We start from the raw sequence: 27,809 nt of genomic DNA, 5'->3' as shown, positions 1-27,809 counted from the left end.
AGAGAAGAAGGGGAGAAACTCCCCAAATACAGGTGCCAAGCTTGTAGCGTCATACCCAAGAAGACGCGAGGCTGTAATCGCTGCTAAAGTACTGAGTAAAGGGTCTGAATACTTATGTAAATGTGATAGTTCTTTTTTTTTAATACATAAACTATTGAATACATTTTAGAAAAAGGCTGTAGCGTAACAAAATGTGGGAAAAGTCAAGGAGTCTGAATTCTTTCCGAATGCACTGTATGTATAATTGCATAGATGAAGGACCATGCTAATATTCAGTGACCTCACACCAGATGATGTAGGAGGTCAAGGGTCATATCTTGAGGAGCTGCTCAGCAGCTGCCAAGTGGAACAAGAAGTTTTCGGTAGCAGGCGGGAAGTGACGCTGCTTTAAGGTCTCCAGGGTGATTTTAGAGTTTTCACAGTCCTTAGCTAAGGACGCCAGGTTAGCAAGGATCTCCCTTGTCTTTATGGAAATGTCCTGGAAACAGGTTGAATTTCAGTCATCATAGCAAACAGACAGCTTTTTTTAAAGACTGTGCTAAATACCTGAATACTTATAATGTATTACATTTCTATTACACTTCATTACATGTATAATCTCAAATTGTATAAAATACTAAGTCTTTGAATAGACATCCCAAACATCATCTCTGAGCACAGAAGGACAAATGGTAAGGATGTCATGTATGCTTTCAACTCACCTTGATAACCTGCCCATCTGTTCTATCAGCATCCTCTGCAGACTGGACAATGACGAGGCCAATGTCTTTGTGCAACTTTCCCATAGCCATGGCCTCTGGTAGTGTGGTAGAGACGTCATAGTGTTTAAGAAATGGTGGATGCTTGCATTGGTAGCAAAGTTTATCTTCCGTTTAATTTTTTTTAAACATCATTCTTCACTTTGTCTTCTACACTCATAGGAAGAATATACTAATTGTGACACCCACCTTTGGCACTCTGGGATACGGTAATCTCAGTATCTGGGAGGTTTACATACACATCAAACAAGTCAGATCGGTTGCTCACTTGTGGGTCAACAAATCCTGCGACATATCCTGCAGAGACAGTGAGCATATGGGTGAATGCAGATGGTGGATACTCAAATTGAACACTAGGTTGAAAATCTCCAAGGAACATATTTCTTTATGAATAACATGCATGTAAATTAATTCAATGCAAGTCAATTATTGCATGAGTCTTCCTGTGTCTGTCAGTGAAGAACTGACTGTTGGGAAACAATGGGTATCTGTTCAATATCTGGGTTGTGTTCATTAGGACATGCAAAGGAAAACATTTTAAAATGTTTTGCAACATAAAATGAACATATCCTATTGGACAGGTCCAGGAAGTCCCTCCCTTAGTCCATTTTCTTCTCTTTGGTGTTTAATGTACACACCCAAGTCTGAATCAGTTTGTTGTAATGTGGATCTAATGATCCAGACATCCTCACCAGTGCATGTCCTGAGATTCTCCAGCTCACTGTCAGTCAGGTGGACATAAGGGTGCAGAATGGACCAGTCTTTCCTGTGCCATGTCAGAGCTGGAAGAGCTCTGGGGGAGGAGAATACAATTAAATCATACATTTAATATAATGATTATAATGTTCTTTCAGAAAATGTTATTGTTATCCACTTCTACAATGAAGTCCAATATACAATACAGTACAAAAAAAATAAAAAATGCAATGAAATGTATGCATTCACTACTGTAAGTCACTCTGGATAAGAGCGTCTGCTAAATGACTAAAATGTAAAATGTAATACAATGAAGTATATTGAATATTCTACATTTCCATCATTTGTGCCCCACTGTAATGTAACAATTATGTTTCTCAAAGCTCAAACCATAACTGCATTTCCTCATTTGCCTTAGTCACCTTGTGAACTCCAACAGTGCTTCAATCCGAGGGTGATGGACCACAATCCTCTTCTTTAGCATAAGGGCTGTGTATAGGATGATGGTCTCCATCCCAAACTGGGACACCACATCTGAAACAGTAATCACAAGATAGTCACCCTAATCCTGCCAATCAAATGGTATCAGCTTCTTCGTGGACATGCTTCTTTGCATACCATTAAGAAATCTTGACAGTGTCAAGCACCTTGTATCAACAATAATTTCCTTACACTGTAATAACTGTTTTAAGTACACGTTTTACCTTTCACTGAGCCTGCCAAGTATGCCTTCCTGACATCGTAGTCCTTGATGAGAAAGGAGCCGTTCTCGTCACTCTGGCAGATGCCTTTGGTGAGGACTGCAATGTAACCCTCCATCATTTTCACTGGGCTCCCATGTTTGATGTACATCCTGAATGATAAAATACACATGAAGAAATACATTTTTGGGGAAGTATTAAATAAGCAGACACTTAGCCATGGGGATGCATTAGTGTAGTATGTTGTACCTGCATAGTACTCGACTGAATGCGGCATACTTCTCAGGGTTGAAGTCCTTTGCTGTGACAACTAATGAAAAATGTGTGACCTAAAGAGAGAGAAATATGAGCAATATAATAGAAGTTATCATCATTAGGCCTACAACACCTTTGTTACAGTTCTTTCAATGAATGGAGAATGTATAAACTAACTGTACCTTCTTTAGGGCGGTGGGTTCCTGTACCTCTACAGTGGATATATAGTACCAGGTACGGCAGAACTGTCCGAACACAAAGGTGTTCAGGCCCTGGCTGTCCCGTGTGAGACAGCACTTACTGAGCAGGACCGCCCGGAGCTCAGCACTGACTGAGGGATAGCACCACACCCACAAGGTGTCTGCATTCACGTCTTTCTCTGTGTGGGGGAAGAATGGGAGTATACTATGTCATATTACTTTCACAACTCATTATCACAAATATTACCAGTATATATTTCAATTAAATTGGAACTGTTCTCAAGATTTACAGGAAGTCAAATACTTGATCACATTGATATAATGTGGTGACAGTCAAAGCCAAACAGGAGAACACTTGGCATGCATCAACCAGCAGGATAACATAATTACCACAAGGGAATGATATTCTGTGTTTTGCCTTACCAATTAATCCAATGCTTAGCATGAGCTGAGTTTCTGGTGCCGCCATCTCCCATTACAGTTCAGTCGTAAACTGTGGGAGTTGATAATTAGGGACATAATTAGGGATAGCTTGTCTTAGGACAAGGAAGCAACACTTTCACCAAACAAGCAGGCCGAAGTAATATTAGTTTTACATTGGATATTCGGCTTTCTCCAGTCAATGGCTATTGAACCAAGCATGCCATGACTATGAAGATGATACAGTATATTCTGAATCAGGTGGATGGAGAAAAATCTGAAATTTCTATTAAAAAAAAGATGTGGATTTTTGTCCATCCTCCCCCGATTCATAATATATAGTTTTCATAGTCATGGCACGCTTTGTCTAAGCTATTGAAGATTGAAACCTTATTATTAAAAACAAAAAGAAAGAAAGAAAAGGTGTGGATTTTTCTCCATCCACCCCTGATTCAGAATATACCATCTTCATAGAGCTTACAAGCTTGTAGTCCTAAAATCCAGAAATAAGTTACCTCTGGTTCGTTCAGTCATCCCTATGCGAAAAATGTATGGGGAAAGAAATGCTAAAAGCAGAGCTTCCCTATTTTTCAGTGCCATCATGCCAACCAGCATGGCTACCACAGCATTCTGCAGCGATACGTAATCTCATCTGGTTTTCACTTAGTGGGACTATCATTTGTTTTTCAACAGGACAATGACCTAACACACCTCCAGGCTAAGTAAGGGCTATTTGACCAAGTCGGAGAGTGATGGAGTGCTGCATCAGATGACCTAGCCTCCACAATCACCTGACCTCAAACCAATTGAGATGGTTTGGGATTAGTTGGACTGCAGGGTGAAAGAAAAGCAGCCAACAAGTGCTCAGCATATGTGAAAACTCCTTCAAGACTGTTGGAAAAGCATTGCAGGTGAAGCTGGTTGTGAGAATGCCAAGAATATGCAAAGCCAAAGCGGGGCTACTTTATCGAATTTGTTTAAACACTTTTTTGGTTACTACATGATTACATACGTGTTATTTCATAGTTTTGATGTCTTCACTATTATTCTACAATGTAGAAACAGTATAAATAAAGAATAATCCTTGAATGAGTAGGTGTCCAAACTTTTGACTGGTACTGTAAGTATGCCCCCAATGCAATTCTGAATTCAAATCCATCGACAGTGTGATTTCAACAGATTTTTTACTTTACTTGTCTTTTGTTGAATTTATATAACATTCCAACCTTGTTTAGCATTATCTAGTCCAATTGTGTCATGTTTTCACGATTTGCAACATTTTGCATCAGTTTCAATACGGAACTTTTATTTTGAAGGCGAACAACCTATTCCACTCTTGTCGCTCACGCTAATGTTGTTCACTGGTATTTTCCCTCGTACCGACTGACAGTCGTGGCAACCTAACACTCACTCCACCAATATATCGAGTTGACAAACCCAGCTAAGGTTATACCTACATTAACCAGCCACAATGAATGATTAGCTACAATAACTTCGACTGTCATAACATTTGATTTGAGGAGAAGTCATGTAGCTACAGTTTGCAGAATACACTTATGCTCATAACTATAGCTACAGTACTAGGAAACAAAGTTAATGAAAGTACAATTACCGTGTGTATCGTCCAGATCTGCAATTATGATCGTGCAGAGTGAGCAAATCTAGAACATTTATAAATAATTAGCTAACATTGACGCTTTCAAAAAGCAAAGTCTATCAAATTATCTTCCTACTTCCTGATATTGGTTCTTCTTCTTCGGTTGCTTTAAGAATAGAAGTAGAGATGGTAAAATGACCTTTGAAGAAAACCATGAAAAAGTCTTGTCTTTTTTTTTTTACACTGACTTTTTTTGGAGTATAAAGAGAGAAATACACAAGCACAAATGCAGACTTTTTCGTCGTTTAGGATTAATTTCTTTAGTGCCACCTGCTGTGTTGGCGGTATTACTGTATCATCACTATAGAAATACTATATTAGAACAGGTAATTCCTCTTATCCTCTCATAGAAAAAAATATGTATCTCAATTTACCCCCAATCAATGTATCACTAATTTCCTTTTTTTGTTTATGTTGTGCTCAAAGAACGTATTATTTAAATGTCACATTAAATGTCAGGTTATGTTTTCATCTCAAATGCCTGCAAAGCAAATGAATGTTTATTAAATATTTAATTTATACTTATATTTATTTGTTTAATTCTTTACGGCAAAGTCATGAGAAAAAAAAATCACATGAAATTAAATAAATTTTCCTCAATAATTCTTAAGAATTTACTTAAAGCCTTTCTATCTGATGTACGTCTGTTCTGTTACATACGGGAACCTTTGTCGTCACTGATGTGGGCCGTTCACGTGGTTCATTCCTTTCCTAGGAGCTTGTCGGAACGGGTGAATGCCTGGCGCGGATGGACCGGTGAAATTAGTCAAATTCACCCAAACCAACCTTCTCTTCATTCCGCGAGAAAGTCAGAAAAATGCCGGCATATTTCCAACGACCGGAGAATGCTCTCAAACGAGCAAATGGTGAGTCGTATATGATCATTTCTTAGGTGTCCGCGCTTGCTTCCCAGTTATGTATTCGCATTGGCTTGCCGTGGTTCGCTAGCTACGCATGGCGGGGGGACATGTTGTAAGTACAGGTACACCCATTCAAGCCACCCGTGTCACTAGGCCTTTGAATAACACTACACATAATTACGCTAAAAGATGTAAAGCCCGGCCAATTCAGCAAGAGTACTTTAAATCTAAAGTCACACTGATCAGATTTATGTCTGTTACTGATGATAGGCCGGGTGCATCGAAAAGTACCTGCCATCTTGTTCACTCTGACTAGCTAACGTTAACGTCAGCACGTCCTAGCCTTGAAGGGTTAGCTAACGTATTAGCATATCCCCTAGCTAAGCTGCTAACTAGTGACACGGGGATCAACTTGTCCAACTCACTCGGAAGTCAGTAATAATCGGTTTCGCCACATCAACTGAAAGGTAAGAGCTGCTGCTGGTTAATCTGTTTAGCCTTGTATTGGTTAACTAACTAGGTAACTAGCTAGATTGGATCACCAAAACACAAGGCCCAGCTAAGATTGGCTATCAATGGGCGAGTTGGTTTTGCATCGCCCTGTTCCCCGGGCAGGGCTTGCACAACTCCCCCCCCCCCCCCCCCCCCCCCATGAAAGTCGGTTGTCATAGCTAACGTTCTCTGTACTAATTAATCTTGCAGTTATATTGTCACTCGTTAGTCATAACATATGGCTGGTTTGGGGTGTAGCTAAATAGCTACTATAGTAGCTAAAGTGTAGCTGGTAGCCTAGCGGTTGGGACAGTAACCCCTAGTCTAGGGGTCCCGTACTACTATTGCTGACCCTGTAAAACAACACATTTCACTGGACCTTTCCGGTGTATGTGATAATAAAAAACAAAATAAATAGTCGGCTATCAGGGCCTCGTTTCCCAAAAAGTATCTGAAGGCTATGTTCATCATTAGAACGAACCATCGTAGAAGCATCGTTAAATCTCATTCGACATCGTTACTAAAGTTGCACTTGAAAAAGCTCATAATCTAAAGCCTGCCTCAGACCACTTGAAGAACAGCAAAATGCGTGGTTAGGTGTGGTTTCCCCCCCTGCCGAGTCACATTATGCACAGACGTCCACAAAACAGAATCAAGATGTTTATCTGTCTCTGTGATGTAGATAACTTCACGAAGTTGACTACAAATCCAACGTTCCCAATGTCTGCAGTTGTTATAAACAAGCAAAGGGTTAAAAAATATGCTTCAAATGAGCGCCGGGATGACTGCTTTTAAATATAAATATCCTAACTACAGTATGGGATACATAGGCCCATATACTGTTATTTCAATGATATTGAAATCAATTTCATGTTAATTAAATGTTGTTTTATTTGGCTACTGACAATTTCTGCCTCAATATATTTAATGATGTGTAGCCTAATGTGTGCAATGATGTGCCAAATCATGATTAAGTGCGTTATTATTGGGTAAGCATTAGAATAAGCCGTCTCAATATTTGCGGCCATAGTGATATCTTTCGAGGAGCTCATCTGTCATTATTGTGGAATAATTATAAGATCAAGGTAGGATATGAATGGAGAAAGCTGATCTGAGCGACGGACTGCCTTTCTTTCGATCCTATCAGTATCGACACATGCCTCAATGATGCTCTTAGCAATGTTCTTTCGTTGCAAATTCAGCTGTTGTAGGAATGATGCATCGTTAAAACACTCGTAAGCCTAAATTCCAGCGCCGTCGGGGAAACCGGACTCAGATATTTGTCACCTGTTAGGTGTCCCTTGTGCATGAAAGTTATATTGCAGCAACTGATTCACCTTCAGAACCTTTTTCATCCTTTTTCATGTAATGTGCTATGTTTTTACAGAGTTTTTGGAGGTGGGCAAAAAGCAGCCAGCTTTGGATGTTTTGTACGATGTCATTAAGAGCAAAAAGCATCGAACATGGCAGAAGATCCACGAGCCCATCATGCTCAAGTACCTGGAGCTCTGCGTGGACCTGCGCAAGAGCCACCTGGCCAAGGAGGGCTTATACCAGTACAAGAACATCTGCCAGCAGGTCAGTACACCAAGCCCTCTCTTGGACAAGCGTAAACGTGGGATGCTATTGATCCTACAATGTCACTCACCTGCCGGAGTTAAGTATGAGCCTCTTGTTTTGTAGGTGAACATCAAATCCCTTGAGGATGTGGTTCGAGCCTACCTGAAGTTGGCCGAGGAGAAGACGGAGACGGCCAAGGGGGAGTCGCAGCAGATGGTCCTGGACATTGAGGATCTTGACAACATCCAGACTCCTGAGAGGTATTTAACCTTTTATTTAACTAGGAACCATTGAACTTTAAGATATGGGTCCATTGAAACCTTATTCCAATGTGATGGGCTGATACTATATTTCAGATATGTTGGACTATCCGCAAACTTATTGATTGTTACCACCTTTTTAATAGCTGTAACCATGATAACTATTGTGCTTCACCTCTGCTGTAAACCGTTAGCATGGTGGCGACGTGTGCGCGGGGATGCAATGTTGACGGTGTAGTTCTGTGAGCTCAAATATGACTTGACTACCTTGTGCGATCCTAGTGTACTTCTGAGCGCTGTGAGTGGTGAAGACACCCAGGATCGTACAGACCGTCTGCTGCTCACTCCCTGGGTGAAATTTCTGTGGGAATCCTACCGCCAATGCCTGGACTTGCTGCGTAACAACTCCAAGGTGGAGCGCCTCTACCATGACATTGCCCAACAAGGTGAGCACAGTCTGAACTTTTAACCTGATGTACATCCGGGTAGGCAATTACATTCACCCAATTTGTCAGTGGATGGTCAGGAAGCGAAAATAATTATAGTAATTTGTACACGGCAAATTGACCACAAGTAAGCCCAAAAAGATTGTTTTGGAAAATAGCATTTCCTACCTGATTACATTGAGACATTCTTTTTTTTTTTTGTGGAAATACTTAGAAACAGATTTCGGAAATTATGATTTTTTTTTTGCTGAATTCTTGGTGATTAGTATTATTTTTTTTAGCCAAAAACTAAAATAATTTTTACTGAACTTTAGGGGGGCCCAAAAAAATCACTTGCGTGCCGCCTTTTGCTGCCCCTGATGTACATTTTCAGTGCCCGGTTTGAGTGTAGGTTTGATATTATCTAACAATCTTGTTATTAGAAATATAAGTCTGAGATGCATAAGTGCTGTGACTGTAGCGTTAGGTTTACTCACATTTTCTGGCACCATAATCAATTTATTGCTCCTTATCCTAATCTTATCCTAATGTACTCTGCAGCTTTCAAGTTCTGCCTTCAGTACACCCGTAAGGCAGAGTTCCGGAAGCTTTGTGACAATCTGCGCATGCATCTGGGTCAGATCCAGCGCCACCACAACCAGAGCACAGCCATCAACCTGAACAACCCTGAGAGCCAGTCTATGCACCTGGAGACACGCCTGGTGCAGCTGGACAGTGCCATCGCCATGGAGCTCTGGCAGGTATTTCAAATATGATTCGCTTGCAATGTTTAGTTGTATTAATGTTGCATCTCGAATACTTTTATTGCCCATTTTCTTTATTCAACAGGCAATTTTATCTACATTTTATTATGAACATTGATTTTATGTGTTATGAATGGTGAAATTAGATTTTTGATTTTTACAGGAAGCTTTCAAGGCTGTGGAAGACATCCATGGTCTCTTTGCCCTTTCCAAGAAGCCCCCCAAGCCTCAACTTATGGCCAACTACTACAACAAGGTGTCCACTGTGTTTTGGAAGTCTGGGAACGCCCTGTTCCACGCCTGCACCCTCCATCGCCTCTACCACCTTTCCAGGGAGATGCGCAAGAACCTCACCCAGGAAGAGATGCAGAGGTATGCAAGCCCAGTCCTGACCAGTCTGTTGGAATGTGGGGCACATAGAATTACTTGAATGGCCATTCCCTTAACAACAACAAAAACAATGGTCAGATCGTTCATCAACCGGACTTATGGTTTCTCTCTCACCTTAATCACCTGTCGATCAGTCACCCTCACATCTCTGCCCCATTTGCAACTAATCAGTGCCTTTTGTTACGCTACAGGACACTGCTCCTTCCTCTTCATGTTCGTGTGCTTTTTGTCATCAATGTTTGGTGATGGGTAGATCCAAGTGTAACAGTATAGCTTCCGTCCCTCTCCTCGCCCCAACCTGGGCTTGAACCAGGGACCCTCTGCACACATCAACAACTGACACCCACGAAGCATCGTTATCCATCGCGCCACAAAAGCAAGGGGAACAACTACTTCAAGGTCTCAGAGCGAGTGACGCCACCCGATTGAAACGCTATTAGCGCGCACCACCGCTAACTAACTAGCCATTTCACATCGGTTACACAAGGTTGCAGGTCAGGCAGTTGCTCACGGCTCTCCTCTCTCTCCCTCAGGATGTCTACAAGGGTCCTCCTAGCCACCCTGTCCATTCCCATCACCCCGGAACGCACAGACATCGCCCGCCTGTTGGACATGGACGGCATAATCGTGGAGAAACACCGTAGGCTGGCCACACTACTGGGCCTGCAGTCCCCACCAACCCGCCAGAGCCTCATCAATGACATGGTATATACCCACATGCATGGAACAGACTACAGAAATAACCATAGATTTCTGTTTGTGAGCAGGCCAGTAACAGTATGTCCCATATGTCAGTGTTAGGAGTTTTGTATTCTAGTGCTAAACTTGTTTTAGTCCTGTGAACTACCCATACAGATACATTTGTTTACTACATAATGAACGATTCAAATAAACACTTGTTTTTCCATTGCTGAGATTTACTTGCATGACGTTAGCTTGTCCAAAAATAGGCTGACTTGGTTTTTACCCCTAGAGAAGTCAGAGGAAGTTCGACCAACTGCTGTTTCTTTTTTTAGTTGTCCTTTTGTCAGGGGTTTTTCACAGTGCTATGTGCATGTTATGTTTCCCCCTTTAGGTTCGGTTCAACTTGCTGCAGTACATTGTACCTGAAGTGAAGGAGCTGTACAATTGGCTGGAGATGGACTTCCACCCACTGAAGCTGAGCGGAAGAGTAACCAAGGTAACATTTGAATTCAGAGAAGTTACAATGTCGCAACATTGGGCAATTTGACTTGCAACTGTCCAAAACCGATATAAAATACATACAAATGTAATTTCAGAGGAATTATAACTATTTGTGTCATGGCTGATTCATTTACCATTTGTTTTTCTTCCTCTGTGGTATTGACCTTCCTCATAGGTGTTGAACTGGGTGAGAGACCAGTCTGAGAAGGAGGCGGACCTCCAGCAATATGTTCCCCACCTGCAGAGTAATACCATCCTCAGGCTGCTGCAGCAGGTGACTGATTGCTCACTTATACTTTAATGGTCTGTTAATCTCACTCGTAATTAAATGGCACGAATATGTGCCAAACAATAACTGATTCAATACAATGCCATACATAATAATAAAGTTAACTATGTCTGTTGTCCTTGTAATTCTATAGTGCAGTGATGGGCACTAGGAGGCCCGCAAGCCGATTTTAAATACCACCCACGGTGGATTTAGTATAAAAAAAAAATGTTTTTAAGTGGATAAAATTACATTTGAACATATAAAACCTGATAGAAAGTATGTAAATGATATCTACCTAATGTATTTTAAAATCACTGTCCTTTTTACAGCACGCATGGGTTATAATTATTTATTTTTTTACTAACAAACGGTCCAAAAAAATATCCCGGCGTGGCCCTCAAGCCTCAGGATGTTGCCCATCCCTTCTATAATGTGGAATGCATGATTTCATTGATTGTAACAATATGCTGTGTAACATGTCATGTATTGTATGTACATTGTGGTCCTATTAACTAATCACTGACCTCTTTTGTTTTAATGGGATATTAGGTGGCTCAGATCTATCAAAGCATTGAGTTCAACCGTCTGGCCTCCCTGGTTCCATTTGTGGATCCCTTCCAATTGGAGCGCTCTATTGTGGATGCTGCCCGACACTGCGATCTGCAGGTAGAGTACTGGACATGGATTTGTCAATAATATTCTCTGTGCAAAATTGTACAAACACCCAAGTTGATTTTTCACCTAAATATATCGGGTTTTTTTTTATTCTCATACCTATTCAGTCAATATTTCCACAACTAAAATATTAACACACTTCTGTTTGTTACACAGAATGACTTAAATCCTTTTGAAATGTCTTTTTCTAGGTTCGAATTGACCACACCACTCGCAATCTGAGCTTTGGTTCGGACCTGAATTACTCCACCAAAGAGGACTCTCCCGTGGGGCCGTTCTTGCAGAACATGCCCTCTGCCCAGATCAGGAACCAGCTGACAGCCATGTCGTCTTCCTTGGCCAAGGCAATCCAGGTCATCAAGCCTGCATCCATGCTGGTGAGTACAGCCTCCCGTCGAGATAGCATTTGTACATGCACTGCTAGCCCTAAAAAAAGTAGACAACGTCGCTGTCCTCCCTGATAAAATATCAAAACGTGCTTTCATTGTGCATTCCATAAATTATTATAAGGTATTAAGGCATTTTGAAAATGTAACATTTTGTGCCAATACTATATGTATTGTTCCGTGCATACACACACACACACACACTACACCAATTCACATTGATACTGCGTGAAACCCCTATTCATGCACAATCTTTATTGCTCCTCTTCATTCTCGCTCTAACAAACCTCTCCCCATCTCTCACTCTTCTACCCTCTTGTCCACAATTTCCAGAAAGAGCGCGAGGAGCAGAGCCAGCTAGCCATCAGCGCCTACCTGAAGAACGGCCGCAAGGAGCACCAGCGCATCCTGGCCCGCCGGCAGACCATCGAGGAGCGCAAGGAGCGTCTGGAGAACCTCAACATCCAGCGGGAGAAAGAGGAGCTGGAGCAGCGCGAGGCGGAGCTACAGAAGGTGCGCAAAGCAGAGGAGGAGCGCCTGCGCCAGGAGGCCAAGGAGCGCGAGAAGGAGCGCATCATGCAGGAGCACGAGCAGATCAAGAAGAAGACGGTGCGCGAGCGGCTGGAGCAGATCAAGAAGACCGAACTGGGAGCCAAGGCCTTCAAAGACATCGATATAGAGGTAAACTACACACAAGCTCAACTAAGCTGTACACTCTGACACCCGTCCAACATATTGCTTTGTTAAAAATGAAAAGATCACATATTGAGATCGATGTTTAGACAAGTTTCTTTCCCAATGGGTCAAACCCTTATCAGTACCATAAGTGTTTGCCTGGAATGTACACTGAACAAAAATTATATAAACTCAACATGTAAATTGTTGGTCCCATTTTCATGTGCTGAAATCAAAGATCCCAGAAATGTTCCGTAGACACACAAAGCTTATTTCTCAAATTTTGTGCCCAAATGTATTTACATCCCTATTAGTGAGAATTTCTCCTTTGCCAAGATAATCAATCCACCTGACAGGTGTGGTATATCAAGAAGCTGATCAAACAGCATGATCATTACACCTTGTGCTGTGGCCAATAAAAGGCCACTAAAATGTGCGGTTTTGTTACACAACACGATGCCATAGATGTTTTGAGGGAGCGTGCAATTGGCATACTGACTGCAGGAATGTCCACCAGAGCTGTTGCCAGAGAATTTAATGTTAACTTCTCTACCATAAGCCTACTCAAATGTCGTTTTAGAGAATTTGGCAGTTGTCCAACCGTCCTCACAACCGCAAACCGCTCGCCCACACGAAGCCATACACGTGGTCTACGTGTATGGCTTCGTGTGGGCGAGCGGTTTGCGGATGTCAACGTTGTGAGCAGAGTGCCCCGTGGTGGTGGGGTTATGGTATGGGCAGGCACAAGCTACGGACAATGAACACAATTGCATTTTATCAAGGGCAATTTGAATGCACAGAGATACCGTGACGAGATCCTGAGGTCCATTGTCGTACCATTCATCCGCCGCCTTCACCTCATGTTTCAGCATGATAATGCATGGCCCCATGTCACAAGGATCTGTACACAATTCCTGGAAGCTGAAAATGTCCCAGTTCTTCCATGACCTGCAGTACTCACCAGCCATGTCACCCGTTGAGCATGTTTGGGATGCTCTGGGTTGACGTGTACGACAGTGTGTTCCAGTTCTCGCCAATATCAAGCAACTTTTCACAGCCATTAAAGAGGAGTGGGACAACATTCCACAGGCCACAACCAACAGCCTGGTCAACTCTGTGAAAGAGATGTGTCGCGCTGCATGAGGCAAATGGTGGTCACACCAAATACTGACTGGTTTTCTGATCCACGCCCCTACCTTTTTTATAAAAGGTATCTGTGACCAACAGATACATAGCTGTATTCCCAGTCATGTGAAATCCATAGATAAGGACCTAAAGAATTGATTACAATTGACTGATTTCATTATGAACTGTAACTCAGTAAAATCTTTGAAATTGTTGCATTTATTTTTGTTCAGTATAGATAACATCTGAAATCAGTTTATTGATCACGTATACAATTTTAACCTCCCTTGTTATTGCAGGTCAACGAAATGCTTATATTTCTAGCTCAAATTGCAACAATATCTAGCAATACAATACATACATAATCCAAAAGTCAAAACAAGAACCAGAAATTTAAGGCATGTTAGAACAAGCAATCTAGAATGAGTTTTGGAAATGAAGTGTGGCTCTACAATGGTGGAATTAACTAACTATTAACCTCTCTTTGCACAGGACCTTGAGGACCTGGACCCTGACTTCATCATGTCCAAACAGGTGGAGCAGCTTGAGAAGGAGAAGAGAGAGCTTCAGGACCGCCTGAAGAACCAGGAGAAAAAGGTGAAGACATTTACATTTCAGCAAATGTATATTCCTTGTTTTTGGTCTTGCCTGTTAAACAGGTGATGCATGAAGACCTCCACTAGGGGGAAAATTACTCAATGTTTCGTGTGTGGACTGGTCCTTGCAGATTGACTACTTTGAGAGGGCCAAACGTCTGGAGGAGATCCCCTTGATCAAGAAGGCCTATGAGGAGCAGCGTGTCAAGGACATGGAGTTATGGGAGCTCCAAGAGGAGGAGAGGGTAAGACAATATATTTATTTAGCGTCTATGCCTTTTGTGTTTAACATTCACAAAGCCATTGTAGATGGCGAGCACGAACTGAACGCTCTAGCGATGGAAAACTGTCAGGCTGACTGGTCCCTGTTTTTCGTGATTACATTTATTTTATTTTTGTCGTTACACAATGGTCAATGATTATGGTCCATCTGTTTTGTGTTGTAGATCAGCAACATGAAGGTGGAGCGTGAGAGGGCCTTGGAGCACAAGCAAAGGATGTCCAGAATGATGGAGGACAAGGAGAATTTTGTGGGCAAAATAACAGACGCTCGAAGCTTCATCTACGAGGTAAATGCCATTTTTAAAACCGGGTAGTTTGGCTCCTGGATGCTGATTGACTGAAAGCTGTGTTATACCATGGGTATGACAAATAACTGTTTACTGTTCTAATTACATTTGTAACCAGTTTATAATAGCAATATGGCGCCTCGGGGTTTGTGGTATATGGCCGATATACCACGTCTAAGAGCTGTATCCAGGCATTGCGCATAAGAACAGCTCTTAGCCGTGGTATATTGGCCATATACCACACCCCTCGTGCCTTATTGCTTAATTAACATTTGCATGAAACCACCGATTCTAGAAGCCTATTGGCAATGGCATTAAAGGAAAAATCCACCCAAAACCACTCTTTCCTGTAATTTCAAGTGTTCCATAACACTGAACAATATTTCTTGTGAATTATTTTTTCATTTTGTCATTATAATAAGGTTGGTAATAAGGTTGGTAGCAACATGTGGAATTCTGATGCAGCTCAAGTCGACTACAAAACCCACAATGCAGTGCTCTATATATAGGCGGGCTAGCTAACATAGCTACACAATAAAACTAAAGTCAATATTAGCATGTGAAGTAGCTAGTTAGCTGTAATATCGCCTAAACAAACTGCACTATCAATTTAAGAGTCTACAATCTCACCATGTTTAACCTTTAGATCAATATGCCTCAGAGTGGAGTCTGACAATCGCAATAGACTATATGTGGAAACACCCTAACACATTTCTCCTATTTGTCACTCGTCAGTCCATTGCATGATGAGTGACAAATGGGAGAAATGTGTTAAGGTGTTTTCACATATAGTCCTCTTTTAAAGTGAACTCTGTGGTAAAAAATAAAAGCAAAATATCTGTTCTCTTTGTATTCACGCTGCCCTTGCCTTTGAGGACACAACTCGTTTGCCTGTTCACTTCACCTATTTTGTGGTGTGAGTCCTCTTTGCATTCACATTGCTATGTTTAGAAAGGAACCAAGATTTTTTTTTTTTCCCCAACATTCACTCAATGCACTGTGGGTTTTTACAAGGTGCAGGACGAGCCATTCCATCCGAATGTGTTAACGGACAGCTAGATCTACCATATACCTACTTACATTTTGGAAGCTAATAGATTACAATTATGACTCACCTTTTAACTAAATGCAATCAGAAGATACTATTAACATGTACATATTGGTAACAGAATTAATAACTGCAGATTAATGTTGTAATTGAAAATTGTACACCCAATGTAGGCTACTGCCCCTTTAAGAGCTAGAATATATTTTGTACTCTTATGTTTTCTTACCAAATATGTTGTCATCTCACGCTATTCAAACCCCACTATTGAATAAACAGTTTATGAAGCTCTCTTGGCCTATAGAGCACATCGCAAACAAATAATCTGAAATAAACTCCACACAGAGTATTTTGGAATTTCTGTGCATCCTTGATAATCGCTAATCAATATCCAAAAACAGCACACGTTTTTTTTTTCTGTGAACCTGCACAGCATTTTCTCTCTTTTGTGGCACCAATGTGAGGGCCGATGGCAGGGGAAAAAGTGTTGCAATAGTCTAGTGTGTGGCACAGGATTAATAACAAGCAAACCTGGGGAGCTTAGTGTTCACATTGCCCTAAAAAAAGGAACCGGACCGCGGAATTCAAGCGAACCAAACTCAGACCACCTCTCGAGATGGTTTCTGTTGGGGGCTCTTTTGAGGCGTCTGAGTTCCTTTTGGAGTGTTCACACTGCACACCAAAAAATTAAGCAAAGCGCACTGAGTTCTCAGAAATTGTCTGAAAGGTGTGAACACTGTTAGACCCCATGTTAAATTACAAATTTCTTGAGGTAGGAATATATGGTCTATGGCTCATTGGAGAGAAGACAACCTACCACGTTATGACATCTGACATGTATGATGGAAGGTTTTGGCAATCAAAAAGTCCTATTAACTTCCAGTGTAGTGAGAGCAGCTTTATCTCAATGCTACGTCATAACCGGCTGAATTTCTGCCTGCTTGAACGGCAATATCTCAGATTAACATGAATTGGCCCAGGGAATGAATGAATGAATTGGCCCAGGGAATGGATGAATGAATTGGCCCAGGGAATGGATGAATGAATTGGCCCAGGGAATGGATGAATGAATTGGCCCAGGGAATGGATGAATGAATTGGCCCAGGGAATGGATGAATGAATTGGCCCAGGGAATGGATGAATGAATTGGCCCAGGGAATGGATGAATGAATTGGCCCAGGGAATGGATGAATGAATTGGCCCAGGGAATGGATGAATGAATTGGCCCAGGGAATGGATGAATGAATTGGCCCAGGGAATGGATGAATGAATTGGCCCAGGGAATGGATGAATGAATTGGCCCAGGGAATGGATGAATGAATTGGCCCAGCGAATGGATGAATGAATTGGCCCAGGGAATGGATGAATGAATTGGCCCAGGGAATGGATGAATGAATTGGCCCAGGGAATGAATGAATTAATGAATTGGCCCAGGGAATGAATGAATTAATGAATTGGCCCAGGGAATGAATGAATTGGCCCAGGAAATGGATAGAATATCACTCAGCGACGCACGAAAACAATATAACATTCAACATGGGTGAATATTTACTTTAAAGAGCTTATCAGTTGCTACAAAGAAAGCAGGAATAACCAGAAGTGTTCATTGTCAATGGAGTTCTACCGTGACTTATTTTGCCTGAGTTATTTTTTTAAATTTCCTTTATTAAGAATACACTTCAGTAAGATATTTGTTTTATTAAGAATACACCTCAATATTTTTGTTGTTGTTACCATCCAAGGAAAAACTGAAACAGTTCCAGGAGCGCCTGGTGGAGGAGAGGAAGAAGCGTCTAGAGGAGAGGAAGATCCAGCGCAAGGAGGACCGTCGCAACACCTTCTACCGCCAGAAGGAGGAGGAGGCCCAGCGCATCCACGAGGAGCAGCTCAAGAAAGGTACATCCGAGTTACACCTCAGGCCCAGAGAAGACTTGCTGTGTATAGTATGGGTGTATATAGTATGGATGCCAAGTTATCTTAGATCTTGTCGACTCTGAGTTTCTCTTAAAGGTAATAGTAACTTAATTGATGTCAATGGAAGATATCTGCAAAAACTTAAGTTCTGCACACAGATTTCGGGTCCAAGTGTGTTGGATTGGTGTTTGTTCATCTGTGTGTCCCATGTGACGGTTGCCCCCCATAGTCCTCAGTGTCCTGTTGTCTGAATCAACGTGTTATCCCATGTGGTGTCGCAGAGCGCGAGGAGCGTGAGCGCATCGAGCAGGAAGCACGCGAGGCAGAGGAGGCGGAGTACCAGGAGCGCCTGCGCAAACTAGAGGAGCAGGAGAGGAAGCAGCGAGCCCGGCAGCAGGAGATCGAGGAGCGTGAGCGCCGCAGGGAGGAAGAGATGAGGGCCCCTGCTAGGTCTGAGGAGAAACCCAGAGGAGAAGCTAAGGTAGCCTACTACACATTCTTGCCCACATCTCCTCCAGAGCACTTTCTCACAGCTCACTTTCTGTTGAGTCAAAGATGACTCACTTTAGAGGAATGTTAAAATAATTATAATATTTATAAATGGGTTTATATAGCGCTTAAGTTTTGTTCGCTCAGTGATGATTCTCCTTCATTGATCACTCAAAAGAGCGACATGAAATGAAATGCACTTCTATTTCACCGGCGAACTGAGAGCGAGAACCACAGGCAGCCATCTCAAAGTAAAAAGTGACATTTCTTGACATTTTGGGTGGAAAGTGGGGCATGAATGTACTCCATTTCCCTGTTTACTTCGTTATGAAGTCCCAAAAATATCAGGAAAAGGTATGAGATGAAATTATCATAATGTTGCAAATATGATGTTCTTTAAAATATAGAAGAGGGGGGGGGAAAGATATATAGCTCAGCAAAAAAAAAACTTAACATGTGTAAATATTTGTATGAACATACGATTCAACAACTGAGACATAAACTGAACAAGTTCCACAGACTTGTGACTGACAGAAATGGGAAAATGTGTCCCTGAACAAAGAGGGGGTCAAAAGTAACAGTCAGTATCTGGTGTGGCCACCAGCTGCATTAAGTACTGCAGTGCATCTCCCCCTCATCGACTGCACCAGATTTGCCCGTTCTTGCTGTGAGATGTTACCCCACTCTTCCACCAAGGCACCTGCAAGTTCCCGGACATTTTTGGAGGGAATGGCCCTAGCCCTCACCCTCCGATCCAACAGGTCCCAGACGTGCTCAATAGGATTGAGATCCGGGCTCTTCGCTGGCCATGGCAGAACACTGACATTCCTGTCTTGCAGGAAATTGCGCACAGAACGAGCAGTATGGCTGGTGGCATTGTCATGCTGGAGGGTCAGGATAGGTGACGTTGTTGCCGGTGATGTCTGGTGAGGACCTGCCTTACAACAGGCCTACAAGCCCTCAGTCCAGCCTCTCTCAGCCTGTTGCGAACAGTCTGAGCACTGATGGAGCATTCCTGGTGTAACTCGTTCCTGGTGTAACTTGGGCAGTTGTTGTTGCCATCCTGTACCTGTCCCGCAGGTGTGATGTTCGGATGTACCGATCCTGCAGATGTTACGTAGTCTGCCACTGCGAGGACGATCAGCTGTCCGCCCTGCCTCCCTGTAGTTCTGTCTTAGGCGTCTCACAGTACGGACATTGCAATTTATTGCCCTGGCCACATCTGCAGTCCTCATGCCTCCTCGCAGCATGCCTAAGGCACGTTCACGCAGATGAGCAGAGACCCTGGGCATCTTTCTTTTAGTGTTTTTGAGTCAGTAGAAAGGCCTCTCTTTTGTCCTAAGTTTTCATAACTGACCTTAATTGCCTACCGTCTGTAAGCTGTTAGTGTCTTAACGACCGTTCCACAGGTGCATGTTCATTAATTGTTTATGGGTCATTGAACAAGCATGGGAAACAGTGTTTAAACCCTTTACCATGAAGATCTGTGAAGTTATTTGGATTTTTACAAATCTTTGAAAGACAGGGTCCTGAAAAGGGGATGTTTTCTTTTTTTTGCTGAGTGTGTGTGTATGGTATGTATGTTAATGAAAGTTGTCACTCAGTGTTGTACACTCTTTTCCTCTCCAGGACTGGGGTGCTGAGAAGGAGGAGGGAGGAGGAGGATGGAGGAGGCGTACTGAGGTTGAATCAGAGAGGCGTCGCCCAGTGCCTGATAAGTGAGTGGGACTTAATTCAGACTGTACTTTTGAAGCATTTCATCTGGTTAAAAATACATTTTGTTCACTGGTCAAAAAAATCTTCTATTACTCTCCATAGTGACGCCGTACCAGATAAGTGAGTGGAATTTCATTCAGATTGCATATTTGAAACATTTGACCTGGTTTAAAATACTTTGTGTTCACTGGTCAAAGTGACATGTCCTATAATGATTCTGTCCTTTCTCTCGCTAGGGACTGGAGAGCCGATGGCGGCGATGACAAAGAAAGAGAGCCACCCTCCAGGAGAGGAGTAGACGGCCCTCGCCGTGGTGGAGCCGACGACCGTGGACCCCCACGCAGGGGCTTTGGGGACGACGACCGCCCCCTGCGCAGAGGCATGGACGAGGACCGTCCACCAAGGAGAACCTTTGGGGATGACGACCGGGGTCTTAGAAGGGGAGGGGACGAGGACCGCGCTCCCCGCAGAGGCTTCGATGATGGCCCCAGGCGTGGCTTTGACGAAGACAGAGGTCCCCGCCGTGGCTTTGATGACGGCCCCCGCAGAGGCACGGACGAGTCCAGGGCCCCCAGACGCGGGGCTGATGATGACACCTGGGGCCCCAGGAGAGGAGGAGATGACGAAAGGGGCGGACCTCGTGACGACAAGCCATGGAAGCCAGCTGGCCGGCCCGGTATGGATGTTTCCCGTTTAATCTGTCCCAAATATGGATAATTGAAATGTGGTTGCATGTTTGTCTTGTGTAGTGTGGTGTTGTCGAAAGCCCGCTTCTTTGTACTTGTTCTCCTATAATTATGTTAATTCATATTTAATAAACTTCTAATAGTAAATGTTTGTGTAGTGGCAACTTTTGCCAGTTCTTCTTACACGTTGTGCTGGATCATGGGCAGTTGCTCTGGTGTCTGCTTCAGGTGGTGGCTGGCGTGAGAGGGAGAAGGCCCGCGAGGAGAGCTGGGGTCCACCCCGCGAAGGTGGCGGGAGCAAGGAGGGCGAAGAGGGCGAGAGAGAGGAAAAACAGGAGAGCGAACGCTTCCCTGAGCGCCGCCCACCCAGGTCAGAAGCACAGTATGTGGACTACAAACAGCGCTACTGTGATGTGAAGCCTCATACACTTTATGATCAGGAGTGCCCCTGAACTGATGGATGGTTTTACTCATATAGTGAAAGTCTTACAGGTGTTTAAAAAAAATAAAAAATTATGCCGTAATCGGGGACCTCTGTTTTCAGGGAGGAGGGAGGTGGTGGTGGTGCTTGGAGAAGGCCGGGTGCTGATGATGAGGCGCCCAAGAAAAGCTGGAGAGACTCTGCTCGTCAGGAAGAGCCTGACCGCGAGGATCGCCCTCCTATCCGTCGAGAGCGACCTGAGCGCAGGGATGACCGTGACCGTCCCCCACCCAGCAGAGAGCCTGAAGAAGGTAAGATGAGCCTGCTCAGTCGTTACTAGCCACATCTTTTTAAATGTCGGTATAAAGTTTAGTTTTAAACCATTTAGCCAGCTCTGTATTCATTGCAAGCGTCAACCGGTATCAAGCATCAACCTATTAATGCAGCAATACTCTTACATGCCTATATCATGAAAAATGAGACTACTGTAACCCCTGTTCTCTGGTAGTGTTTCCAGTCTGGAGGATGGATTTTTAAACACAGTACTTAGTTAAGATGCAATCCCCTAACGAGACAGGTTCTCTGCACACAGGAGGAGGCTCTTGGCGCCGTGCCGGCGACGAGAAGCGGGATGTGCGTAAAGAGGAACGTCCGGCGCCCCCCAGACCCAGAGAGGGTGAGCGTGAAGCGGACGGAGAGAAGAGCTCCTGGCGCTCGGAGAAAGACAAAGAGAACGCTGGTCGCGCCAAGAAGACCAACGAAGAGACCGACGATGACGGCTGGACCACTGTGGCCCGCCGCTGAGTCCACCCTCTCTCTGAGCATCTGCTTTCAAATGGCCCCACAAGGACTGTTGTACACCTCTATTGCTGCCAGCTTCCTAGTCATTTAACCTTGGCATAAGCTTGTCATCTCATCAACAATCTCTATTGCCATTGAGTATGTATTTTGTTAAAATTAAGGTTGCTTCTTAACCTAAAAACTAGTTAATTCCCATTTTGATGTGCATGCTTAGAGTATACAATTAGTCTCACTTAATATCTAGTGTGTGGTTCTATCTTAAAGCATTCAACCATATTTGACACAATGAGTTGCATGTTTATAGATAAATATGGCCTTTATTAATAAAGTACTTTGCTCAACAGTTGATTTTCTTTGCTCACTCGTTTTAGTAACTTTTTGGTCTTTACTGGGCTGCATCAAATGTGGCATTAACCCTCAACTTAACAACATTTTACATGCACTATAAATACCAAAGTATGTGGACACACCTTCAAATTAGTGGATTGGACTATTTCAGCCACACCCGTATGCATACAGGTGTATAAAATTGAGCACACAGCCACGCAACAGCCATTGGCAGTAGAATAGCCTTACTGAATGGCCACCTTTTCAAGTCAGTACGTACAATTTCTGCCCTGTTAGTGCTGCCCCGGACTCAACTGTAAGTGCTGTTATTGCGAAGTGGAAACGTCTAGGGTCAACAACGGCTCAGCCGCAAAGTGGTTTCACAGAACGAGACCGCTCAAGCTCAAAAATAATCTGTCCTCAATTGCAACACTCACTACTGAGTTCCAAACTGCCTCTGGAAACAATGTCAGCACAAGAACTTTGCCGGGAGCTTCATGGAATGGCTTTCCATCGCCGAGCAGCCGCACACAAGCCTAAGATCACCATGTGCTGTGGTGTAAAGCTCGCCGCCATTGGACTCGAGCAATGGAAACATGTTCTCTGGAGTGAATAATCACGCTTCACCATCTGGCAGTGGTGATCGAATCTGGGTTTGGCGAATGCCAGGAGAACGCTACCTGCCCGAATGCATAGTGCTAATTGTAAAGTTTGGTGGAAGAATAGTGGTCTGGGGCTATTTTTCAAGGTTCGGGCTAGGCCACTTAGTTCCAGTGAAGGGAAATCTTAATGCAACATACGAATACAGCATACGATTCTGTGCTTCCAACTTTGTGGCAACAGTTTGGGGAAGGCCCTTTCCTGTTTCAGCATGACAATGCCCCCCGTGCACAAAGTGAAGTCCGTACAGAAAAGGTTTGTCAAGATCGGTGTGGAAGAACTTGACTGGCCTGCACACAGCCCTGACCTAAACCCCATTGAACACCTTGGGATTAATTGGAACGCCGACTGCGAGCCAGGCCTAATCGCCCAACATCAGTGCCCAACCTCACCAATACTCTTGTGGCTGAATGGAAGCAACTTCCTGCAGCAATGTTCCAGAAGAATGGAGGCTGTTATAGCAGCAAAGGGGGGACCAACTCCATATTAATTCCCATGATTTTGGAATGAGATGTTCGACGAGCATGTAGTGTGCATGGATTACCAAGAAGAAACTATTGGAAAAAGCAACAATCATAGCAAAATATCAGTTTATTATTATTATTATTACATATGTAATTGTTATCCGATTTATATATTTTTTCTCACTAAAACACTTAAGCAAAGTTAGTTCATTTGCATATTCTGTCAAACGAAAATGTAATGTGCAGCCTTTTTCCAAAGAACAATCCACAATAGTACAAAAATCTAATAATGGCAGTATGCTTCAAAAACCATGCCCAAATCCTCTAACATAAAACTAAATAGTATAGCACCCAAGATATAAATTGCACATATAAAATATTAGATGATATTATGTGTTGATGAACGTAAACGTGTGAAGTTTGATGTCAAAGATGGACCTTCTTGATGTCTGGGTGCATGATATGAGCACTGATAATCTGGTTCTCACGGAGACCTGGGTCAAGGGTTCGATCATGGCTGAGGACATTGGAATTGCTGACTACATCTTCCGGTGTGATAGACTGAAAAAGAGGAAAGGGAAAGGGGGATACCTAGTCAGTTGTACAACTGAATGCATTCAACTGAAATGTGTCTTCGGCATTTAACCCCTCTGAGTCAGAGAAGGGGGGTGGCTATGTTCTCTAAGAGTTTTTTTTACCATCCACAGTTGTTATGGCCGTAAAGTCATACCATATAAAAAGAAATCACGACGCCTTTCTTGAAACAGGAAGTTTTGGTACAATCTTATAAATGCTAACACGTAATTTTAGCTAAAATGCTAAAATTGATTTTGAGAGAAATGGCAGTGGAAACGCCTGTCTGCGGAAATATTGATATAATAACCATCATATGGAAGTACATTTGGAGTCACGCAATATGGTGTGTGGTCCTCCCTCTACGACCAGAATACGACTCGGGAAACCATGCAGTTTATTAAACCACAGATTAAATAAATGATGACGAACTTCACAGAATGGCGAAAGTGCACGATGATGAGCTTGATGCTACTTTCAAATAAATATTGAGCGTCTTATTCTTGCGACAATGATATATGCTTGACATATTTGACAAAAAAATGATTCTCGCTTTTATGTAATCATCACGTAAACCAGCCTACCAGCACTGTATCTGGGAGCTGTTGGCTAGAGTTCATGTGCCAAAACCAGAGTAGGAACAGTTGCTATTTAATGCAACCGTTTCTGACAAAACTATTGGTAGCAGCAGAGTTGAAAATGCGATGGAAACACATTGAACCTCAGATTATTCTTTGCTACATGAAAATATAAGTGGAAAAAGTACATTTTGTATGCACTATGTCATTTGTCAGCATAAAGTCTGTTTGGTGTAAACATCACTGGTGGAAAAATTTGCATATTTTCTTTATGCGGATTTTAGAATATTTGTATGAAAATCTGTCACCAATTGGATGGGAACCTAGCTGCTACTCCCAAAACCAAAACGTTTTTGAGTGTTTGGTTTTAGATTTGGCCTTATGCAAAGATATGCATTTGTTTGTAGCAGACATTTATCTTCCCCTGTTGCACTGATGGATTCTGTTGATACTATACTGGATTGGTTTATCTTGGCCTCTGATCATTGAATAATATTTGTCTTGACTTTAACCTCACTCAACTAATCTCCGGACCTACACAGATTAATGTAAGAAACCCAGGAAACTCCTCGCTGATTGACCAAATTTGGACAAATTACTTAGTGTGTTTTTGTTAATGACATCAGTAATCACTGTCCTACTGCATGTATTAGAGATACAAAACAGAAAAACATTGATCCGCATATAATTCTGAAGATACATTATTTTGTTTATTCTCCCCAGGCGATTCTTCATAATATGAATTGCTTTGAGTTTTCCTCTATCAGCTGCATGCCAGACCCTGAATTGGCTCTAGAACGTTTCTCATCTATTTTTATATCTCTGGCAGACTAACATGCCCCCTTTAAACGCCTTAGAGTTAAAAATAGAACAAATCCTTTGTTCTCAATAAAACTTTCAGATCTCATTATGATGAAAAATCAGGCCTGGGCCAAGGCTAGAACAACTGACTCGGTAGCTGATTGGCAGCATTTCAGGCTAATGAGTAATAAATGTACTTCCTGAATTAAGTAGCTAAATCAAGCTACTTTCTAAGTTCTTTCACATCTGCTGGTGAACAGTCTACATTTTGGAAAACAGTTAATCCACTGAAGTGTGGAATTGTATTTTTTATTTTGTCACCTTTATTTAACCAGGTAGGCCAGTTGAGAACAATTTACAACTGCGACCTGGCCAAGATAAAGCAAAGCAGTGCGACAAAAATAACAACACAGAGTTACACATAAACAAACGTACAGTCAATAACACAATAGAAAAAAATCTATGTACAGTGTGTGCAAATGTAGAAGATTAGGGAGGTAAGGCAATAAATAGGACAATGAGGTGAAATAATTACAATTTAGCATTAATACTGGATTGATAGATGTGCAGATGATGATGTTCAAGTAGAGATACTGGGGTGCAAATGTATCTCCTTCCCTTGCATAATCAAGTTGTCAGACTCTGGCATTATCACTGAAATGTTTTTGATAAGTGACGCTTTTAAATCAGCATTTTACCTCGGCAGGCTTTTTATTTGAAAGAAATTGTGGTTTAATTGATCCTGGTCAGTCAGTCGACTGCTCTTCCCCCTCCCAGCCTCCAGTTGACTCGATGGAAGATCAGTTTTATGTTCTTTATTTTCATTTAATAAACTTTTCTACTTGTGATGTGCTAGATGCCTTGCTTAAGATTGATGTAAAAAAAATCCACCGGGGCTGATTTGCTTCATCTTTCTGCTCCTCTGGTTGCGGAGTCACTAACCACATGTTTTTTTTATCATGATAGCTGTGGTGGAAACAGGAAGTTTCCTTACAATTTAACAAATGCCTACAGATAATTTCTTTGTTTGACATGGTGGGATCTTTTTGTGTCTGTAAATTGTATAAGGCGAGGAATGGCGGTGGAAATATAATAATCATATCAAAGGTAACTTGGAGTCCCCCGATGATGTGGTGTGTCGTCCTCCCACTACGACTCGGGAAACCAAGAAGTTTAATAGGCTACAGATGAAATAAATTCTGATGAACTTCACAGGGGGGTGAAAATGCATGTTGTCGGTGATGAGCTTGATGCTCCTTTCCAATAGATATTGATGGTCTTATTCTGGTGATATGCTTGACTGCTGTTTGACAAATACAAATATTCTTGCTCTTATCTATAATAATCTCATGTAGATTAGTTTACCCACACAGCCTACCCGCAGTTAATCTGCGAGCTGTTGTTGGCTAGAGTGCATGTGCCAACACCAGAGTAGACGCATTTGCTGTTTAATGTGACAAAACTGTCGGTAGAGTTGATGGAAAAACAGAATTTTAGATTTTTATTCAGTACATGAAAATGTATGCTAAAAATTACTTTTTGTGTGCATTTCCCCTACGATTGGCCATGCCAGCCTCTTTCGAGGCTTCAATCAGCTGTCATTGTGTTGCAGAAAGTCTTTGTTGAACTGAAACTGGTACTTAATTCAGGTAAAACCAAGTATATGTTATTCTCCAAATCACGTAAAAATGTATCTGATTTATGCATAGCCTATGCAGTGCTTTCAAAAAGTATTCACACCCCTTAACTTTTTCCACATTTTGTTGTGTTAGACTGAATTTAAAATGTATTCAATTTAGATGGTGTGTCACTGGCCTACACACAATACCTCATGATGTCAAAGTGAAATTGTTATTAGAAATGTTTACAAATTAATAAAATATGAAATGTCTTGAGTCGATAAGTATTCAACCCCTTTGTTACGGCAAGCCTAAAAGAGTTCAGGAGTAAAAATGTGCGTCCTTCCTAACTCAGTTGCCGGAGAGGAAGGAAACCGTTCAGGGATTTCACCATCATGTCAATGGTGACTTTAAAACATTTACAGGGTTTAATGGCTGTGATAGGAGAAAGCTGAGGATAGATCAACAACATTGTAGTTAACTCCACAATACTAACCTAAATTAGGTTAGTACTAAATTTACTCAATTGGATTTACGCAGTGCCTACAATCTGGTGAGCATTAGAGAGGGGGATGAATGGAAGACCAACTTCAGCACCAGCACCGGGCACTACGAGTACAGGGTAATTCCCTACGGCCTGACAAATGCACCCTCAGTGTTTCAATCATTCACTAATGAGGTGTTTAGATACATGTTAGGTCGCTGTGTAGGGGTGTACATAGACAACATCTTAGTGTACTCCACTACATGCGAGCAACATGTCTCTCATGCCAGGTCCGTTTTGGAGCGGCTGAT

The 27,809-nt window shown here is 42.4% G+C and overlaps 2 protein-coding genes across 7 annotated transcripts; one reads left to right on the top strand and one right to left on the bottom strand.

Moving 5' to 3' along the window:
- Positions 1–154: 154 nt before the first annotated feature.
- LOC115153019 (protein FAM45A) lies at positions 155–4,969 on the bottom strand. Its single transcript, XM_029698023.1, has 10 exons — positions 4,643–4,969; positions 3,034–3,103; positions 2,593–2,789; positions 2,405–2,484; positions 2,159–2,307; positions 1,877–1,988; positions 1,451–1,551; positions 948–1,055; positions 702–796; positions 155–478 (listed from the first exon to the last, which is right to left on the bottom strand). The coding sequence occupies exons 2-10, from the start codon at positions 3,077–3,079 to the stop codon at positions 311–313; spliced, it is 1,056 nt and encodes a 351-aa protein (XP_029553883.1). The 5' UTR covers positions 3,080–3,103; positions 4,643–4,969; the 3' UTR covers positions 155–310.
- A 410-nt stretch (positions 4,970–5,379) lies between these two features.
- Positions 5,380–22,338, top strand: LOC115153018 (eukaryotic translation initiation factor 3 subunit A). Of its 6 annotated transcripts, none has more exons than XM_029698020.1 (23): positions 5,381–5,553; positions 7,427–7,617; positions 7,723–7,859; positions 8,142–8,305; positions 8,846–9,045; positions 9,212–9,420; positions 9,972–10,143; positions 10,514–10,618; positions 10,799–10,897; positions 11,444–11,560; positions 11,761–11,946; positions 12,289–12,636; positions 14,248–14,352; positions 14,483–14,596; positions 14,798–14,920; positions 17,708–17,861; positions 18,161–18,360; positions 19,998–20,086; positions 20,187–20,204; positions 20,321–20,760; positions 20,999–21,140; positions 21,315–21,502; positions 21,784–22,338. In XM_029698020.1, the coding sequence occupies exons 1-23, from the start codon at positions 5,505–5,507 to the stop codon at positions 21,993–21,995; spliced, it is 3,762 nt and encodes a 1,253-aa protein (XP_029553880.1). In that variant the 5' UTR covers positions 5,381–5,504; the 3' UTR covers positions 21,996–22,338. The 6 variants fall into 6 exon arrangements, with proteins under 6 accessions (XP_029553878.1, XP_029553880.1, XP_029553879.1 ...); XM_029698019.1 differs by having other exon boundaries at positions 20,999–21,152; XM_029698017.1 differs by having other exon boundaries at positions 20,978–21,140.
- The last annotated feature ends 5,471 nt before the right edge of the window (positions 22,339–27,809 follow it).

Source organism: Salmo trutta, chromosome 18, assembly GCF_901001165.1.
Source record: "Salmo trutta chromosome 18, fSalTru1.1, whole genome shotgun sequence".
Taxonomy (NCBI): Eukaryota; Metazoa; Chordata; class Actinopteri; order Salmoniformes; family Salmonidae; genus Salmo; species Salmo trutta.
This window is presented reverse-complemented; position numbering and strand designations above follow the sequence as displayed.